The sequence below is a fragment of the Gastrolobium bilobum genome, unplaced genomic scaffold (genome assembly GCF_033153095.1).
Source record: "Gastrolobium bilobum isolate Gb01-03AN ecotype WA unplaced genomic scaffold, APGP_CSIRO_Gbil_v1 utg993, whole genome shotgun sequence".
NCBI lineage: Eukaryota > Viridiplantae > Streptophyta > Magnoliopsida > Fabales > Fabaceae > Gastrolobium > Gastrolobium bilobum.
Window position 1 is genome coordinate 362,359 of NW_026898494.1, and position 22,138 is coordinate 384,496.

The 22,138-nt window shown below is 30.1% G+C and overlaps 2 protein-coding genes across 2 annotated transcripts; both read left to right on the top strand.

The window, feature by feature from the left end:
- The first annotated feature begins 7,140 nt into the window (after window positions 1–7,140).
- On the top strand, window positions 7,141–8,421 carry LOC133316820 (eukaryotic translation initiation factor 5A-4-like). The gene is made up of 4 exons (XM_061518604.1): window positions 7,141–7,268; window positions 7,897–8,019; window positions 8,159–8,215; window positions 8,305–8,421. The coding sequence occupies exons 1-4, from the start codon at window positions 7,146–7,148 to the stop codon at window positions 8,419–8,421; spliced, it is 420 nt and encodes a 139-aa protein (XP_061374588.1). The 5' UTR covers window positions 7,141–7,145.
- Window positions 8,422–16,196: 7,775 nt separating this feature from the next.
- Window positions 16,197–19,384, top strand: LOC133316812 (receptor protein kinase TMK1-like). Its single transcript, XM_061518595.1, has 2 exons — window positions 16,197–18,447; window positions 18,894–19,384. The coding sequence occupies exons 1-2, from the start codon at window positions 16,197–16,199 to the stop codon at window positions 19,382–19,384; spliced, it is 2,742 nt and encodes a 913-aa protein (XP_061374579.1).
- The last annotated feature ends 2,754 nt before the right edge of the window (window positions 19,385–22,138 follow it).

Sequence of the window (22,138 nt, forward strand, 5' to 3'; positions counted from 1 at the left end):
GTCACTTTCATTGATTACATTTTGATGACCAGCATTCTAGGCCATCTAAAGACCCTTGAAAACACCCTACAATTCTACTCTAAATGATGAACATACACCCAATTTATAAGCACAACCTCCAAGCCAATTCCTTTAAGCATCTCGCATTACATCACCACACGCCGCAGGACCAGGGTTACCACGAGAAGCCCCATCCGAATTAACCTTTATAACACCAGACTTAGGAAATTGCCAAAAAACTTCTGATATAGTTGTTCTTCTTCCCTCAATATTATGAGATGATTTACTAATAGCATCATCCACCTCCTTCACTAGTCTGTGAATATTAGCTTCCCTGACATTCACTAGATCCGTAGTGCCACCATGCAAAACTTCATTGCGCCAAATCCAAATTTTCCAGCAGGTAATAAAGAAAATAGTGAACCAATGAGCACCCAAAACATCAACTCTTTTCGAATCAAAATTGTAAGAGATCTATCGATTCATATCACCACTAAAAAATGGCTCAACTCCCCATGATGTATTACTTTCAGCCAAAGTTCCTTAATAATTTGGCAATCCCTGAGAGTATGAGATAAAGACTCACTCTCAAGATTACAAACTGGGCATAAGTCGCTACCTACTCCCCACTTAGTCGCAATACACTTAGTAAGAAGACATTTATGAATCACTTTTCACATAAAAATTTTAATTTTTTGCGAACCCTTCCATCTCCATAAAACAGACCACAAATCACCAATAGGATTGAAAATAACGGCTTGCGCAAGAAGGACATCATAAATAGCCTTCACAAAGATAGTGTTAGCTTCTTCCAAGTTCCACGTTAATCTATCATGCTCATCAGTCTCTATCGAAGGAAGAATACTTTTCGGATTATTTGAAACATCATATGGGAGCAGGTTCTTCAACATTTCATAATTCCAATCACCAAAAGGCAACACCATATCAACAACTTTAGCCTTTAAATTGCTCATAGACTCCTTATCGGTTATATAATCTAGCAGGGAAATATTTTGATAAATCCATTAATCTTGCCAAAATTTGATATCTTTTCCATCCCCAAGATCATATACCATCCTATTCTCCATAACCTTCCAGACCCGACATAAATTCCTCTATAAATTTGAATCATCACTACGCACCTCAAACAGACCATTATTTCATTTAGCCGTCCCATATTTAACACGAAGAACCTCGACCCATAAGTGATTTGGTTATGTAAAATACTGCCAAGCTTTTTTAACTAAAAAAAATCATTCATATCAAAACTAATAGCATGATGAGCTTTTTTACTATCTATGTCACCCCAAATGAAACCTTTTTCCAATCTTTCTATATCAGAACAAATGGAAGATGGAATCTTATAGCTTTGCATCTGGAAATAAGGAATAGATGCTAAGATCAATTGAACTAATGTAATCCTCCCCACTTGAGAGAGACATTGCTTTTGCCAAGCATTAAGCTTACATGTGATATTATCTACTATACCAACATAATGATCCTTTGAAACCTTACTATGTTGCATCATTGCACCAAGATAGCGCCCTACATTTTTCACTTGCTTGAAACCACTTCTCTGCACAATTCTTTTAGCCACTTCATCACTAGTATTCCTAGAGAAAAAAACACTAGTTTTCTCCACACTGAATTTTTCTCGTGAAGCTTCTTCAAACAAGTTAAGACACTTAAGTAGCACATCCAATTGGTCCTACCTGGCCTCCATGAAAATCGTTAAATTATCAGCAAAGGCTAGATGAGATATAGGGGGACCACCTTTTCCACTTTCGTTGTTTTCCATAAGCCCCCTTTTAAGCATGGTTCAAATTGATAATATTACAGGTAAAATTTGTTTAAAGTTAGAAATTATTTCACCATAAATAAATACTACGGGGCGATTAATAATCATTTGATATTATATCATTTTCATTTTAATTTATTAAAAAAATATCATACATTATATTAATAGTTTAATTTTAGTGAAATTTAAAGTATAAAACAAATATCAAAATATTTAGAATTATGAAAATATGAGAATAATTAATTTAGATAAAATTTGAATAATATATTAGAATAATTTTTAAAAACAAATTATACATATTTTATATAAAAAAAGTTTGAATTTGAATTTAAAAAATAATTTCAGAAAAGTACGTTTTACTTTTAAAAAACAACTAACTGAAAAATTAATCTATTCTGATTGAATATATAAATTTGGATTATTCTATAAATTGTCTGCTTGAAAATATTTTATTTAATAAAAAAATTTACTTTAGTTTCTTATTGAAAATGGCCATCTCAGAAGATGGAACCAAGAAGAAAGATTAAAAGAGGGTTTATCACAGTAATATATATTAGAATTTGCTGCAATGCTAATAGGGAATGCATTATTTATTTATTTTTAGTTTGTGATGTCAGAAGTGCGGGAAAAAAATCTAGTATCAATATCATATAATACTACGCATTAATGGGGTATGTTTCAATAAAAAATTTACATTAGATTAGATTATCATGGTTTTAAATCTACGAGATTTATTTATATAAAAATTTAAATATATATAATTTTCTTAACTTAAATATCGATGTAATAAGATATATTTTTTATATTTTTGAATTGTTTATAAGGTTTGGTGTTTGTCATTTTAAATGACATAAGTTATGTCATTTTAGAGGAGAGATAGACACAGAAAAATAGAAATAATGGGAGAGAGAAAGTGGATGGTTTTTTTTAATTTAAAATTTAAATAAAATTTGTTTTTCTGTGTCTGTCTCTCTCTTAAAAGGACAGAGTGTTATGTCATTTAAAATGACAAACACTTTTCCCTTGTTTATAATGTTAAAAGTTTTTTCTTTTATGATGATCAGTGTATAGGTCATGTTGTGTTAATTTTTTTTTTTCATTATATTTTTGTATCAAGTTATTTTTTTAAAAATTATTTATATTCATGAAAATATTTCTCTTACAAAACAAAAATGGAAATAAAATTTTGTTGAGAATGCAAAATGTTATTTTTAAGAAAATTGAGTGATAGTTTGTCCACTTTATCATTCTTATCCCTAAAAATGGGATTCCCATAAATGCAGTCCAGTTAAGATAAAACTTCTCTTATACTAAATGCCAACTTAGAGATCTCGTCGTTCTAAAAACTAGCAATTATCTTTACTAAAAAAAAAAACTAGCAACTATATCGTGTATGGAATGCTTTTAATGCATGAAAAATATTAAAAAATAAATTAATAATATTTTTTAAAAATAATATTTAAGAGATAATATTTTTTTTTTTAAACAAGAGATAGATATTTAACTAAAAAGTATATATCAAAATAAAAAATACATAAAAATATAAAAAATATATAGATAATTAACTCAAAAGAATTTAAATCAAAAAATAAAGAATATTGTGTCATTCTTTATGAGAAAAATAGATTGAGAACGTTAAACATCCCTAAGAAATTAATTCCTAACCTATAAAGAAGTAATGAAAGTTGGAAATAGAAAATACTGAATTTAGGGGGGAAATGGCAATTTTTCTAAATCATTTTTAATCGATTAATTGATGAGTAATATCTAAAAATCAGACAAAAGACAAAAAAATAAAAAATAAAAATACAACCACTCCATCGGAAACATCGCTCCCAATCCCGTATGGCACCTGCGACTGCGAGGAGTAAAGCGCGTATGGGAGCGTTTGGTAAAGTATAATTTTTTATATCCCACAATCACAATTTTTAGGAATCTAATGAAAAAATAAGTTTTGTGAGGATATTACTAAAAAATTATTTGGTAGGCTAAAATATTTTAAATGTGTTTAATCAACAAAAAATAAATCCATAAATGCTATTTAAAAAATTTATAAAGGTTAAGAACTAAACTTAGTTCGGAATGAGGGGGACCCCTTTCATTTAAGAAAAACTGTCTATTTCGAACGTGTTCGTGAAACTTTTAAAGCAGAAACACACTGGTTTTTTTCAAAGTGAAAAAGGTGGAACTATATATATCATTAATATTGAAGAAAAAATAATTAAATAAAATTTTACCTCTCTACTTGCATTCACTTGTATTTAAGTCTAAAATTACGAAACAACTAAGTAATGGACAATTATTTATTAAGAATATTTCTACATAAATCACTAATTCAAAGCTCTTGTGGATTTTTTTTTTAATCTGTTTATTCCAACACAATATTTGGTGTTTGACCAAGTCATGATCATATCTTATATTCTAAGACAAAGCCATTCTTTGGCAACTTCTGACACGTGGCTGCTTCTCCTTCTGACACGTGTTTGCTTTCACACTCCACAATTCAAAAAGTTTCTTTTTTGGGTAATTCAGGGAATAAAAAAATTCAAAAAGAAATTATAATCTGGACTCAAAATTGATGGTCACGATTTGCTGTCCAAAATCAATGGTTTAGATCTGTTCTAATCTTTATTGGGACACAGCTCATAATCCTTTTCAAATTTTAAATGTGGAAGAAAAGAGAAAAATTTAAATTTTGAAACCTGACAACTCAGTAAATGTTCAACTGCTTTTTTCATTGAAATTGTTAAACATTTAACAAAACCCTAAACGCCTTCTCATCTTCTTCTATCTCCTGTTCTTCTGTTCTTTTTTTTTTTCAGCTGCTATATCAGAGGAAAAACTCATCCTTTATGTTCTTAGTCGTTCTTTTTTTATCTGTTTGTCGTTTTTTATCAGTGCACAATTTTTTTGTTCGTAGTTCTTTCTCCTGTTCTTCATCGTTCTCTTTTCGTGCAGATTTAATCAAATTTTTCTCATTTTTTTGTTGTTCTTTTTGCATCTTATAGTGTTCCTTTGCGTTTTGCAGATTAGATCGAGTTTGAGTGGATATGCTTAGAAGCATTTGAATCTCTGATTTCTTTGAAGATATTCTTCACGTCATTTTTTTGAGTGTATATGGTTATCTCCTCTTTCTTCCATTTTTTATTATTATTTTTCAATAATTTCTTCACGTCATTTCCACTTTCTTCACGCCATTTTCATGGATCTGGAGAAATTCATGAAAGAAATTGATTTTGTTTCTATGAAGAATATATAATCGTAATTTCTGTTTAATTTTTTTTGTCTTTTAACTTTTTATTATTTATTTAGTTATAATGTTGTTTCATAGTAATGTTTTTTCTTCTTTTTTTTGGCTCACATGTGTTTGATACTTATTGTTCTATTTTTTCTTCTGCATCCAGTAACTGTTTTCTATGAACTGAGTTTTGGGGAGACAAAACTGAAGCAAGGTATGGTGTTGAACTCTGGCATGGATAGGGTAATTTTTTTTACCACTCTACATCATTTCTTTTATCTGCATGTGTCATGATTTATGAATTGTTCATGCTTTCTGCATATCTTATATTCTAAGACAAAGCCATTCTTTGGCAACTTCTGACACGTGGCTGCTTCTCCTTCTGACACGTGTTTGCTTTCACACTCCACAATTCAAAAAGTTTCTTTTTTGGGTAATTCAGGGAATAAAAAAATTCAAAAAGAAATTATAATCTGGACTCAAAATTGATGGTCACGATTTGCTGTCCAAAATCAATGGTTTAGATCTGTTCTAATCTTTATTGGGACACAGCTCATAATCCTTTTCAAATTTTAAATGTGGAAGAAAAGAGAAAAATTTAAATTTTGAAACCTGACAACTCAGTAAATGTTCAACTGCTTTTTTCATTGAAATTGTTAAACATTTAACAAAACCCTAAACGCCTTCTCATCTTCTTCTATCTCCTGTTCTTCTGTTTTTTTTTTTCCAGCTGCTATATCAGAGGAAAAACTCATCCTTTATGTTCTTAGTCGTTCTTTTTTTATCTGTTTGTCGTTTTTATCAGTGCACAATTTTTTTGTTCGTAGTTCTTTCTCCTGTTCTTCATCGTTCTCTTTTCGTGCAGATTTAATCAAATTTTTCTCATTTTTTTGTTGTTCTTTTTGCATCTTATAGTGTTCCTTTGCGTTTTGCAGATTAGATCGAGTTTGAGTGGATATGCTTAGAAGCATTTGAATCTCTGATTTCTTTGAAGATATTCTTCACGTCATTTTTTTGAGTGTATATGGTTATCTCCTCTTTCTTCCATTTTTTATTATTATTTTTCAATAATTTCTTCACGCCATTTCCACTTTCTTCACGCCATTTTCATGGATCTGGAGAAATTCATGAAAGAAATTGATTTTGTTTCTATGAAGAATATATAATCGTAATTTCTGTTTAATTTTTTTTGTCTTTTAACTTTTTATTATTTATTTAGTTATAATGTTGTTTCATAGTAATGTTTTTTCTTCTTTTTTTTGGCTCACATGTGTTTGATACTTATTGTTCTCTTTTTTCTTCTGCATCCAGTAACTGTTTTCTATGAACTGAGTTTTGGGGAGACAGAACTGAAGCAAGGTATGGTGTTGAACTCTGGCATGGATAGGGTAATTTTTTTTACCACTCTACATCATTTCTTTTATCTGCATGTGTCATGATTTATGAATTGTTCATGCTTTCTGCAGTTGAAGTTAGGAGATCCTTGCACTCAAGGTTGGGATTACCTCATGATCGTCCCCTATTAAGAATTGCTAATTCCTTGGATTTTTCAAAATTGAACAATGGTGGTATTGTCTCTCTACAGAAAGGTAATATGTACATCCAAATGGAAAGTTTTTTATCTTTAAATTAGTATCAGCTAAAACATACAGCCTCAAGGAATCAGCACACCTGAGGTACTCACTCACTCAATCACTCCTTTCAATATATGCTGCATCAAATTTGTTATTCTTCCCGTTTTTTCATTCATTCACCAAAGATTTTTCACTTCTCTGGTGTACAAAGTAAACAGCTTTTTGTTTCTCATTGCCTCGGAGTGATTGCAGATGTGGCCAGACCTTATTCAGAAGGCCAAAGATGGAGGCTTGGATGTTATTCAAACCTACATTAACTTTTGGAATGGACACGAGCCTTCTCCTGGAAATGTAATGTAAATGCTTTTCTTTTTCTTTTCTTTTTTACTTTATTATTTTTCCACTGCTCACCCATTTCTTTATGCATATATTTTGAAGAAAAAAAACAGTATTATTTTAAGGATAGGTACGACTTGGTTAAGTTCATCAAGCTGGTTCAGCAAGCTGGCCTTTATGTTCATCTCCGAGTTGAGACATGTCGGACGAGGAACACCATTTTGAGTCCAAGGCTGATGCCGGAGCCTCCAAGACCTATCCTCAGCAAGCTGGCACCATTCGCAAAAACGGTTACATCGTCATCAAGGCTCGCCCCTGCAAGGTCTCTTCTTCTTTTTTTGTTTACTCTTGATTTCAATCAAATCAAATCATTAATCTATTCTGCTTTGTTGTTTTTTTGGAGGAATTTATGTTTTTGTTTTTCGGTGTTTGATTGTTTGTTTTATTTAATGATGCTGGATTAATTTGATTTAGATTTTTTTGTTTTATTCTTTAGGGTTTAGTAATTTATTTTGGTCCCGATTATGTATGTGTTGGATAATTTGGCTTTTTAGATCTATTTGTGTTGTTGATTTAGATGATTAGGTTTTGGTCTTCAAGCAGTTCTCACTGTAAAAAGAAAAAAAATTGTTATCTGTTGAAATCTCAAATTCCATATGGTGTTCCTTTTTATGCTTTTGCTTGTGCTTCCTATATTGTATTTTTAGGATGTATGATTTGAGTTTTTCTTTTTATCATGTGGTTAATTGTTTTTCTTAGATTTCGAACTTGTGCATTTAAGCAACTAACCAATCGATGTTAATTGAGTTTTTGCTTGCGTATTTGATTGTTTTGTGTGGATTATTTTTTAATGTGTTGGGCTGAGTTCTCTTTTTGGTACTTTTTGTGATACTAATTTATGGTTTTTGTGATACTGATTTATGGTTATCAATGGGTTCTCTTTATGATAGGTTGTTGAAGTTTCAACTTCCAAGACTGGTAAGCATGGTCATGCTAAGTGCCACTTTGTTGGAATTGATATTTTCACTGGCAAGAAGCTTGAAGATATTGTGCCCTCTTCCCACAACTGTGATGTATGCACTTTTTATTATGTTTCATCGTTCTTCAGTTCTGTGATTTCTTTCTTTGATGACACTTAACTGGAACTTTTGCTCTGTTGTTGTAATCTTATTATTATTATTATTATTATTATTATTATTATTATTATTCTAGGTTCCCCGTGTGAATCGTATTGACTACCAGTTGATTGATATTTATGAGGATGGATTTGTGAGTTTCTATTGACAATTCCTTTGATTCACCCATTAATCTTATTTTGCTTCTATTATCTAAATCTCTACTTGAATGATATGTTATAGGTGGGCCTGCTTACTGATAATGGTGGCACCAAGGATGACCTGAGGCTTCCAACTGATGAGAGTCTGCTTACTCAGCTTCAAAGAATCAGCTTCTTCGTTCTGTCTTTGATGGAATAAATGTCAACTATTGAATGGTGCTTCTCAAATAACGCATTTGCTATCAAGTGTATTGTTATTGTTATTATGTCTCTCTTTTGCCTAGGAAATAAGGATTGCTTTTAATTAAAGTTATTGATAATAGGAATCACTTTTAACATAAGGTTAGAAGAAACATTCAATGACATTAAAAGTTATACTTTGGAGAATGAGCCAAAAACTATGATGCACAACATCTGTATTATGCTAAGAAAAATTCCACTAACTTTTAAAATTTGAATTTTAAACTTAATATAGGTGAAAAAAAATTCAGCATTAATTGATGGCAAATATTTGTATTAATACTCCATTTCTTTTTCAAAATTCGAATTTTAAACATGATATAGGTGGGGAAAAAGTTCAACATTTTTTAATGGGAAAAAATTCGAATTGTAGAGTTCAAAAGAAAGTTAAAATAAAAATGTCAAATTTTATTGTATCAAATTCTCAAAGAATAATTTGTAATGAGGCTTTGGGATGTAGAAGTGAATTGCTGTTTTTTTTTTTAAGTGGATGCCACACCATTATAATAGTTATACAAAATTATACAGAAAGGCTCACAAGGAATTTAGATATTATCCTTCTTATGCATCTTAATTTTAAAAAATATATTAAATTTAGATATCATTAAAGAACGCAAATGTGGAGCATTTTCTTATATATTAATTAAATTTGTGTTTATTATTTTTAAAATTTAAAGTTTCATTTTTTATTATACTTTGATTATTGGAATTCAAAGTATGTCTTTTTTTATCCAAAAAAAACAAAAAAAAAACGTCTATAACTACTACAAACATGTTATGATACAATTTCAATGTAACAAAATAAGTAGTTTTAATTCAAATTTGTGTTTATTATTTTTAACATTTAAAGTTTCAATTTTTATTATACTTTGATTATTGGAATTCAAAGTATGTCTTTTTTTATCCATCAAAAAATAACATTTATAACTACTAAAAAGAGATTAGGATACGATTTCAATTAAAAAAAATAAGTAGTTTTAATTCAAATTTTTGTTTCTTATTTTAAAATTTAAAGTTTGAATTTTTATTAACCTTTATTCAGTGGAATTCAGAAAATTTCTTTTTTATCCATCAAAAAATAACATTTTTTTTTGGTGTGGAATAACATTTATAACTACTAAAAACAGATTAGGATACGATTAAAATCTAAAAAAATAAGTAGTTTTAATTCAAATTTTTGTTTCTTATTTTTAAAATTTACAGTTTGAATTTTTATTAACCTTTATTCAGTGGAATCTAAAAAAAATAACATTTATAACTACGAAATACATCCCAACGTACAATTTAAATCTACAGAATCAATATTAATTTTGATTCAAACTTTTTGTTTTGATTTTTTTAATTGAAACTTTGAATATGTGTTTAAAAAAATATAAAAAGGAGCTCAAGTGTGTAATATGGAACGACTGTATATGGAAAGTGTGGGTCATTAAAACAGTGTCATTCAGTTCTGCATGATCTACGTAAAGTCATGATTTTTTTTTGGAAATCGTCCATTTCTTTAAAAGCATGCGACTCTGTCATTGAGATTTTTTTCAATTAATAATGATAACACTGGATGTGGGCAGCCGATGATATATCCAATGGGTGAATTTACCTGCGACATTCCATGTTCCAATGGATGTGGTCAGCCGATGATATATCCATCATTAAACACAACGCGTTATACGAAATGGTGACATTGAAGCGTCAATGTGAATCGTTTGGGTTTTGAATCGTTCTCAGTGTCACTCTCTTGATTGTGCAGTTGGGTATTTAAATTCTGATCTCATCTTCCACTTTAAATTTGAATTTTAAAGGGTGGGAAAATATTTGAACAATTGTTGGTGTCTGCCACAACTCATTTACTATTTCATTACTTTCTACATGGGTAATTGTTAACCATATTAATGCTGCATAAAAAAATATTATTTACTTAAAAAAAATTAACATAAATATTTTATATGTAAATCTAATCTAAAAATTATAAATTAAAAGATAAAAAAGATTATTTTTTCGAATAATAAGTAAAATTAATAAAAAAAAATTACATCTATCATTCTGTATAAAATAAAATATAAAAATTTAATAACTATAAAAATGAATGACCATTCAGTGACCACTTACCATTCAACTCCTGCATCGTAAAAAGATGTTTGCCATTAAGTATTTTACAGATTATTTTAATGTTTCTCATTACTTTTTGCATAGAAAATTGTTAAGCATGTTAATAATATTATTTATTATATCTATTGGAGGGAAATATTTAATATATATAATTCAAACTTTTTAAATTTGATTTTTGAACTTGATAGGTGGGAAAAGAATATAAAGCAAAAACTGAAATTATAAAAAATTGGAATTTGATTAAACAGAGTATTCTAATTTTGTTTTTTATATAATGACCGTGTTTCTAATACAAACACGCGCGCGTGCGCACACACACACACATATATATATATGAGTTTGGTGTTTGTCATTTTAAATGACATAAGTTATGTCATTTTAGGGGAGAGATGGACATAGAAAAATGAAAATCATGGGAGAGAGAAAGTGGGTGGTTTTTTTAATTTAAAATTCAAATAATTTTTTTTTCTGTATCTGTCTCTCTCTTGCCCGCCCCGGGTGCCAACACATTTTTATAATTAAATTCCTAATTTAGATTTCAATTTTTGTAAATATAAATTTATAAAATTCCAAATATTAACGACACAAATCCTTGCAAATTTTTTTTATTGTTATTATTTTGTAAATCTGATTGTAATAAATGAAAGTTCATCTATGAGATAAAATATAAAAATCTAGACGCAACTATAAGAGCCTTTTTTGTGTGGATAAACACAAAAACCTATTACATGCTAATAGTTAGAGGTGGCAAACTAGGCTCGGCCCGGAGGGCCGACCCACCAACACATTTTTATAAGTAAATTAAAATTTCATCCTTCTTTTATAATTAAATTCCTAAATCTGATTTTAATTTTTGTAAATATAAATTATAAAATTCAAAATACTAATGACACAAATCCTTGCAAAAAAATAATTGTTTATATAAAATGCTGATGGTTAAAGTTTGCAAACTGGGCTTGGCCCAGAGGGCCTGCCCGCCTCGCCTGCCAACACATTTTTATGATTAAATTAAAATACCACTATTCATCTTTTATAATTAAAAGCCTAATTTAGATTTCAATTTTTGTAAATATAAATTTATAAAATTTTAAATATTAACGACACAAATCCTTACAAAAAATAACTATTTATTATTATTTTGTAAATCTAATTGTAATAAATGAAAGTTCATCTCTGAGATAAAATATAAAAACCTAGACGCAACTATAAGAGTCTTTTTTGTGTGGATAAACATAAAAATCTATTACATGCTAATAGTTAGAGGTGACAAAACTGGGCTCCGGGCCGTCCCACCAACACATTTTTATAAGTAAATTAAAATTTCATCCTTGCCTTACCAAAAAAAAAAAGTTTCATTCTTCTTCTTTTATATTTAAATTCCTAAATATGATTTTAATTTTTGTAAATATAAATTGGTAAAATTCAAAATACTAATGACACAAATCCTTGCAAAAAAATAATTATTTACATAAAATGCTGATGGTTAAAGGTTGCAAACTGGGCTTGGCCCAGAGGACCTGTCTGCCCCGCCTGCCAACACATTTTTATAATTAAATTATAATTTTCCTATTCTTCTTTTATAATTAAATTCCTAATTCAGATTTCAATTTTTGTAAATACAAATTTATAAAATTCCAAATATTAACGACACAAATTCTTACAAAAAAATAACTATTTATTATTATTTTGTAAATCTAATTATAATAAATTAAAGTTCATCTAAAATATAAAAACATTGACGCAACTATAATAGCCTTTTTGTGTGGATAAATTTAAAAATATATTACATGCTAATAGTTAGAGGTGACAAACTGGGTTCGGCCCAAAGGGTCGGTCCACAACACATTTTTATAATTAAATTAAAATTTTATCCTTTTTCTTTTATAATTAAATTCCTAAATCTGATTACCAAAAAAAAAATTACTAAATATGATTTTAATTTTTCTAAATACAAATTTGTAAAATTTCAAATACAAACGACACAAATCCTTGCAAAAAACAATTATTTATTATTATTTTTAAATCTGATTGTAATAAATGAATGTCTATCTCTCGTATAAAATATAAAAACCTAATTGTGACTATGGCGTATTTATTTTTTACATAACTCATCGAGTAGATGACTATATTTGATTTGCATAATATTGATCACTTTGGATAGCAGTTTTTTGTTTGTGGTTGACATTTGCAAAGTTCTGTGTCAATGCTGTAGTTTTTTTCAACTGAAATATAAAACAAGATAACAACACATATTTTTGTAAGTATAAGATTTGCAGTGCAATTAATTAACCACGGCGGACGGCAAATATTTTGTTCTTTTTCTCCCGAGCATCGCACGGGTAATTCACTAGTTTCTATATATGATTGATTGTGTGGAGTCGCTTACAGAAAGGTTGAAGGGAGATTTTAATATTTAGGGAAGACAAAAAAAGGAAATGAAAGAAAAATACTGATTTTATCCATAAAGAAAATAAATAAAAGGAAATGAATGAAAAATAGGAATAATTAATATACGGGAAAAGTATTTCTCTGGTCACCGGAGATAAAGTTATCTCCAGTGAGCTCAAAACGACGTCATTTTAGAGTTATAAGATTAAAAAATTATAATGATAAATACTAATATAACCCTGCAATATATTATAATTACAAAAACACCTTGATTTTCGCCTCAAAACAACGTCATTTTGGGCTCACTGGAAATAATTTACCTCTATTGAATGGAGAAATCCTTTACCCTTAATATATTTATATAATTTGTATTCATTTAATTTTCATAACAATCATGCTTGTATCAGTGTATGTATTTATTCAGTTTGCATATTTACAAAAATAAAATAAAATAACTAACTTTAACTTAATTGCAACTCAAGCATCATCTCCAAGTAATTGGTATTATAACTAATTTCGTGCGATGCCCGGGGAAAAAAGAACAAAAACTTTGTCGCCATCGTTGGTTAATCATCGCACCGGTAAGTCTAACACTTTCATCTTGCTATCAAGCTCTCAATGGTATTATGGTATAGGAATAAACATAAAGAAACAAAAAATAAAAAAGCAAACCTATTATTTGAGAATTATCTAAAATAAAAAAAAAATTGTCTTACTATTTTTGAACTTTAAAAGGTTACAACATACACACAGAACTTTGTAAATATCAACTACAAACAAAATTTTGCAATTCAGAAGCATTGATTATTATTCAAATCAAATATAGTTATTTACTCAATAATTCAGTCTTCAAATATAACTACCAATGAACCTTCTACTTTGCATTATTATTCAATATGATCTCGTCTTATTGATTCAACCGTACACAAAATTTGCTACAAAATAAAATCAATCAATATACATGAAGAAAAAATTTAAATATTGTGTTGATTGCTCATTTTGTTTAGATGAACTTTTATTTATCACAATATGATTGTTCATTTTATTTAAATGTTTGTTTCTGAAATATTTACAACAATAAATCTAATTATCTTAACCATACAAAGACAGGTTTGTTAGACAGTAGATATAAGCGGGGGAAATGTGTTCGCAGGCGGGGTAGGCCGGCCCTCCGGGCCGAGCCCATTTTGCCACCTCTAATTATCAACGTTTTATATCATTATATAAAAGAAGGATGAAATTTTAATTTAATTTTAAAAATGTGTTGGTGGGCCGGCCATCTGGGCCGAGCCCAGTTTGCCACTCTAACTATTAGTATTTAATTTGTTTTTATATTTATCCACACAAAAAAGCTCTTATAGTTGCGTCTAAGTTTTTATATTTTATCTCAGGGATGAACTTTCATTTATTACAATTAAATTTACAAAATAATAATAAATAATTATTTTTTTGCAATGATTTGCGTCGTTAGTATTTGAAATTTTATAAATTTGTATTTACAAAAATTAAAATCTAAATTAGGAATTTAATTATAAAAGAAGAATAGTGGAATTTTAAATTAATTATAAAAACATGTTGGCGGACTGGGCGGGCATCCATAGAAGGTTGTGTACTTTCTCCAAATAATAGCTTTTAGTTATTCATTCATGACATAATAAATTGTGTTAATTATACTCTTGCAATAAAAAAATAAAAGTTTAATTTATTTCTTATATATATATATTTTTTTACTTTTTAGTGATTAAATTTTTGTAATTTGTTTTTTTACAGAATGATAGAGGTCATTTTATTTTTATTTAAATTTTAATTTAAGTTATTTTGTATTAGTTATATATTTTTTATATAATTTTTTTCTCTTGTAATTTATGATTTTTATACTTTTTATTAAAATTGGTTATACATGTATATTTAAAATTTTTATGTTAAATATTATTTTAAAAAAATACTTGTACAATTTTTTTTTCTATTTTTGTATTATGTTTTTAAGTTAAAATTTTAATAAATTTTCTTTTAAAGTATAAATACGTCATTTCTTATTTTTTATTTAAATTTAAATTATTTTTTATCAACTATACATATATTATATAATTTTAAATATATTTTTTGTTTAATATATAATTTTATATTAATCAGCCCAAGTTTAATTTGACCAACTCATCTTAAAATTATTATAATATATAATTACGTATTATTACACAATTAACTAATTTTATTCTAACTCATGTTAGTATATAAAATAATTTATATGTCCACCAAAAAAAAATTTATTTTTATTGTTACATATTATTTTCCCCACATTTTTTTAGTTATTGTCTTCATATAAAATAATTAAATAATCTTAAGCATGCTGATAGGGTTCGATTCATGGTCGTGCGTATGTAAAAGACATTGTTGAAAGAGATTTACTCACTTGATGTGATCTTCCGCCTCGAAGGGATTAGTCTTCGGCTGTCGGCCGAAGAATACCTTGAGAAACAAAAAAAAAAATAATTAAATCAACTTTTTTCAAACATAATTTAATCTTTAAAGTGTTAATAAAATAGAAAATATTTTAAAAAAACAAATTTAAAATCTGTTTTTTGCCCTTTATAATACATTCCTAGGATAATCTTTAAAGAGATTCTAAATTAAAATTAGTGAAATAAATTTCAATTCGGATGATGGGGACAGATAGAGAAAAAAAAAAAGGGTTTGATGAGGGAGAAGTTAGAAAAGAAAACCTAACAAACAAAAGGAAAATATCGTAAGCCTTATCGCCCTTTTAAGTTTTAACTTTTAACGAACACAACTCAGTAGAAACCATAACGTGCATTGCCCTCGTCTCGGAGGAGTGAGATTGCAACATGCATTGCAAGCCATTGATTCTCAAACCTCCAAACTATGTGGGGTCCACACACGCATGTTTTCCCCCCACCATTTTCTCTCTATCCAAACAAAACCAACTCTGCAGTTTCTTTCTTTCTTTCTTTTCCTTTGTTGCACCCTCTTCCATTTCTCCCTTTAAATCCAAAAAAGCGAGTTTTTCTCTCTCCAAAATTCGCTTTTTCCGTTGAGGGGGTTCCTCCCTCCTCCTCAAAATGCAATGTGATCAACTCCCTCCTTAAACCCTTTCGGGGATTCTCTGTTTTCTTCGTCACCCATTCTTTTTTTTTCTTTTCTTTTTCCATTTTTGGTTTCCTCTTTGTTTTTATTTTCTTTCACTTTCTGGGCTGATTTTCTCGAGAAAAAGAGATAAAGAAAATGGGGAAACTCGAACTGGGTTTTGGAGGTTCTTTGGTATTTCGTCTTCTTTTGTTGGTTTCTGTTATGGTTGTTTCTGTTCAATGTCAGGATGCAGAGGTGATGAACATGCTGAAAAACATGATCAATGCCCCCATTAGCTTCCAATGGACAGACACTGATGTATGCAAATGGAGGCACATTCAATGTGATTCAGGAAAACGTGTTACCGCCATTCAAATTGGGAACCAGAACCTTCATGGCTCTCTCCCCAAGGAACTGGAGAAGCTCACAGAATTGGAACGTTTCGAGTGTCAAGGCAACAGTCTCACAGGGCCATTCCCTTACCTTTCAAAATCCTTACAGAGGCTGATAATCCGTGACAACAATTTTACCTCCATACCAAGCGATTTCTTCAAAGGCATGGATAGTTTGCAAGAAGTGAGAATCGACGACAACCCTTTCCCTCGGTGGCCGATTCCTGACACTCTTAAGGATTGTGTTGGACTTCAAAGTTTTAGTGCTCAGAGTGTCGGCTTTGTTGGGACAATCCCAGATATTTTTGGCAGAGATGGTCCCTTGACAGGTTTGGTTTATTTGGCTTTGTCTGGTAATTCTCTAGAAGGTCCTTTGCCTGCAAGTCTCTCGTATAGTTCAATCGAGAACCTTTTGTTGAATGGACAGACTAGCGCCTCTAAACTCAATGGTACCCTCGCTGTTGTACAGAACATGACATCTCTGAAGCAAATTTGGGTTAATGATAATGCATTTACTGGTCCTGTACCAGACTTGTCACACCATGATCAACTGTTTGACGTAAACTTAAGGGATAACCAGTTTACTGGTGTTGTTCCACCCTCCCTAACGGGTCTTCCAAGTCTTCAGGTTGTGAACTTAACCAATAATTATCTTCAAGGATCCCCTCCCATGTTCAAAACTGGGGTAGCTGTTGACAATAATATGGATGGGGGGAGAAATCAATTTTGCACAAAGGTGCCTGGGCAGCCATGCAGTCCCCTTGTAAATGCTTTACTGTCTATTGTTGAACCTTTGGGTTATCCTCTCAGGTTTGCTGAAAGTTGGGAGGGTAATGATCCATGTGCTAATAAATGGACTGGGATAGTTTGCTCTGGTGGAAACATTTCTGTTATCAACTTTCAGAACATGGGTCTATCCGGCACGATTTCTCCTAATTTTGCCAGCCTTACATCAGTGACAAAATTGCTTCTTTCTAACAATGGTCTCGCTGGTACCATACCAAGAGAACTTACTAGTATGCCTCTTCTGCAAGAGTTAGATGTTTCCAATAATAATTTATATGGCCACGTACCACCTTTCCATGATGGTATGGTTGTTAAATTTGGTGGGAATCCTGATATTGGAAAGGATAAACCCACTTCTCAAATTGGCTCGGGCTCTGGAGGCAATGATAAGAAACTCAGTGCTGGAGCCATTGTTGGAGTTGTGGTGGGGTTTGTCTTTTTACTTGTTCTTGGAGTTCTAATATTTCTTAAGTTCCGGAGAAAGTTGAAGCATGCTGGAAAAGTTCAAAATCCAACTGGAATTGTGGTACATCCTCGTCATTATGGGGATGGAAATGCTAGGAAGATAAGTGTTACGGGTGCTGGTGTTGGTGGTGAAGGAACTGCTGCATTAAGCCCCAATTCTAATGTCTATCAGGTGGAAGCTGGTAATATGTTAATTTCAATTCAAGTTTTGAGAGAAGTTACCAACAATTTTAGTGAAGAAAACATATTGGGGAAGGGGGGTTTCGGAACTGTATACAAAGGAGAATTGCATGATGGGACAAAGATTGCAGTGAAAAGGATGCAATCGGGAATGGTAGATGAGAAAGGGCAGAATGAGTTCATGGCTGAAATTGCAGTGCTTACTAAGGTTCGACATAGACATTTGGTTGCACTCCTGGGTTATTGCTTGGATGGAAACGAGAAACTTCTTGTCTATGAATACATGCCTCAGGGTGCTCTAAGTAAACATTTGTTCAACTGGAAAGTGGAAGGGATAAAACCACTAGAATGGAAGACTAGGCTTTCTATTGCCTTGGATGTTGCTAGAGGTGTTGAATATCTTCATGGTTTGGCTCAACAAATTTTTATCCACAGGGATCTCAAACCATCCAACATTTTGCTGGGAGATGATATGAGGGCTAAAGTGTCAGACTTTGGATTGGTTCGGCTTGCTCCAGAAGGAAAAACCTCATTTCAAACTAGACTTGCTGGAACTTTTGGATACCTGGCACCAGAGTACGCAGGTAGACATTTAAATTATCTTTTTAAAATTGTGTTGCCTATGACTAATTTTAGTCATCTGGAAAAACAATTACTTGCTATGCTTGTTTATATCTGACTTCTTATGCATCAAAATTTGATTAAAAATTCCTTCAGATGTTTTCACTTATGCAATGTGTATATGCAAGCTCCAATAGCAGATGATCTATCTGGGTCATGAATAATCCAATCATTGTTTCTGAAAATGAGTGACATGATTGTTGTTGTTGTTTACGCCTTGCATTGCCAATAATTGGCCGCTGCATATTATATAGAAACAAGCCTTTTTGGCCAGTTAAGTTGTGGTTCCTTTCTGTAATGATCATCAGGATGAATAGTTATTGACACTTTAGCATAGAATTCAGTTTTTATCCTTTCTCGTTCAATTATCCAAGGCAATAATATGGGAATTTCATGAATGATTGAGCAGCTACTGGTCGACTTACAACAAAGGTTGATGTATATAGTTTCGGAGTGATTCTTATGGAGATGATGACTGGAAGGAAAGCACTTGATGAGAGCCAATCAGAAGAGAACATCCACCTTGTTACATGGTTCCGTAGGATGCTACTGAACAAAGATTCAATTCGAACGATCATCGACCCAACAATCGAAGTTGATGAGGAAACCTTAGCAAGTATTAGCACTGTTGCAGAGTTAGCAGGGCACTGCAGTGCAAGGGAGCCATATCAGCGTCCTGACATGAGTCATGCAGTGAATGTGCTATCACCTCTTGTTGAGGTATGGAAGCCTTCAGAACCAGATGCTGATGACATATATGGGATCAACTTTGATATGACATTACCACAAGCACTCCAAAGGTGGCAGGCATTTGAAGGAAAGAGCACCCTGGATTGTACTACTACTTCTCCTTCACCATTGCATACTAGTGGAGACAACACCACTCACCCATCTGCATAATGGTTTCACCAGTACCCTGAGCCTAATGGTTTCTTTTCTTTAAAAACAAAAAATCCTGGTTTTTAGATGCAAGAAGATAGAGGTGCTGAAATCAGAGTTGATCTTTTGTGTTTTGTTACTTTTGGAGGATGTAGATATGATTACACCATTGGTGCTTGCACATGCACCTTGCATAAGGGAAAACATGGAAAGAAATTTTCTATTACATTTAACAGTAGTAGCATAATAGTATATTTGCTGTTTTTTTTTAGTTAATATTTTTTTATTAATAATTACAAAAAATATCACATTGTCTTCATTGTTTAGTGACTTGCAAAGGAACAAAATGAAGCTTACTAAAAAAAAAGGAACAAAATGAAAACAATGTAGTATTTTTAATTTTCTTTTTCTTTTTCAACTCTTCTGGTTAATATTTAGTTTCTCTCCTTTCCTCATAATAAAAATCTTCTTTCATCCCCAAAAATAAAATAACAAAAATAAATCGAGTATAACAAAATTAGACGCATGTTTAGCAAGCTGACAAAGCATAAATACATCGCATGGAAAAGAAAGTGTTTTAACGCTCAAATGCTTCATCATCTATGGGGTATGCTTAATTTTTCCACACCTCAATATTCAAATATCATAACCCTTTAGTTGCAGAAAAATTCGGTACAGATGTGGGGTATAAATTTTAACGAGTGAACAACACAATGCGGAGAGCCTCTGATATTGATCTAAGAAAAGCTGCACGTGAAAAATGGAATAATTTAAGGGTTTATTGTTTCTCTATATAGATAAAATTATTTTCATCGATCTCAAAATTATGTCACTTTAAAAATCAGGGGAATTAAAGAAGAATATTTTTTGTAAAATTCATATAACTAGTATATTACTCGTGCGATGCACGGAGAAAAAAGATCAAAATTTTTGTCGTCCGTCGTGGTTGGCTAATCGCACTGCAAACTTTATATTTACAAAAAATTGTGTTGTTATTTTGTTATATATTTCAGGTGAAAAAAATTACAGCATTGACATAGAGCTTTGCAAATATCAACCATAAACAAAAATCTGTTATTCATATGGATAAATAATTTTGCACATACAACTATATCATAATACACCATAATACTTTATAATACACCATGTTAGCATGAGAAAGGGATATAAAAAGAAAAATGCGTACAAATCATTGCTAACTATAACATTTATCAACAAAATCAAGGTAACGATAACACCAAGTAAATATGGATTTAAAATATCAGCTTTTACCTATAATATGAAAACGCTATTCATTCAGTGTCATTTCGTAGCAATCATTGGAGGGATGCGTTCAACACTTACTAAATATGTCATTTCTTGTGTGATTTTCGTTCCTTGTGCCTACGATACAGAAGGAAAAAACTCATTAAATAAGTAACACTAATATGTTAACACCCAAAAGTCATAGTATCAGCAAAATAAAAAGATTGGATTAAATTTTTTTAAGGACCAAAAAAAAAATGTTGTCTGAACGGGATTTGAATGAAACTTAATCAAATAAGCATGTATAAGTCATATTTTTTGCTTACATTGCAACAAATGCATATGAACAGAATCAAAGCAACTACATTAATCTTTGAAATAAACTTTCATTTATTGCAATCACATTTAAAAAATAATAATAAATAATTATTATTTGCAAGGATTTGTGTCGTTAGTATTTGGAATTTTACAAATTTGTATTTACAAAAATTAAATACAGATTTAGGAATTTAATTATAAAAGAAGAAGGATGAAATTTTAATTTAATTATAAAATATGTTTGTGGGTCGGTCCTCCGGGACGAGTCCAGTTTGTCACCTCTAACTATCAGCATGTAATAGGTTTTTATATTTATCCATAAAAAAAGATTTTTATAGATGCATCTAGGTTTTTATATTTTATCTCGGAGATGAACTTTCATTTACTACAATCAGATTTATAAAATAATAATAAATAATTATTTTTTGCAAGGATTTGTGTCGTTAGTCTTGGAATTTCACAAATTTATATTTACTAAAATTGAAATCAGATTTAGAAATGTAATTATAAAAGAAAAATAATAAAATTTCAGTTGAATTACAAAATATATTAGCGGGCAGGCCCTTCGGGCCGAGCCCAATTTTTCACCTCTAACTGTCAGCATTTTATACTTGCAATTTTTTTTTGCAAGGATTAGTGTCGTTAGTCTTTGGAATTTCACAAATTTTTATTTACAAAAAATGAAATCAGATTTAGTAATTTTTTTTTGGTAAGCAGGTTTAATAATTTAATTATAAAAGAAGAAAGATAAAATTTTAATTGAATTATAAAAATATATTGGCGGGCCACCCTCCGGGCCGAGCCCAGTTTTCCACCTCTAACTGTCAGCATTTTATATAAATAATTATTTTTTGCAAGTATTTGTGTTAATTACACTCTTACAATAAAAAAATGAATGTTTAATTTCTTTCTTATGTAATAAATTAAAATTTTAATTTTTATAGTTCTTAAATTTTAATAATTTTTTTTACAGAATGACAGACGTCATTTTTTATTTAAATTTAAAATTTAAAACATTTTATATTAATTATACTGATTTTTTTATAGAATTTTTTTCTATTTTAATTTATGATTTATATATATTTTTTAATTGGTTATACATGGATATTTAAAATTTTTATGTTAAATATTTTTTTAAAAGATACATGTATATTATTTTAATTGGTTATACATTTATATTTAAAAAATTTATGTTAAAATTTTAATTTATTT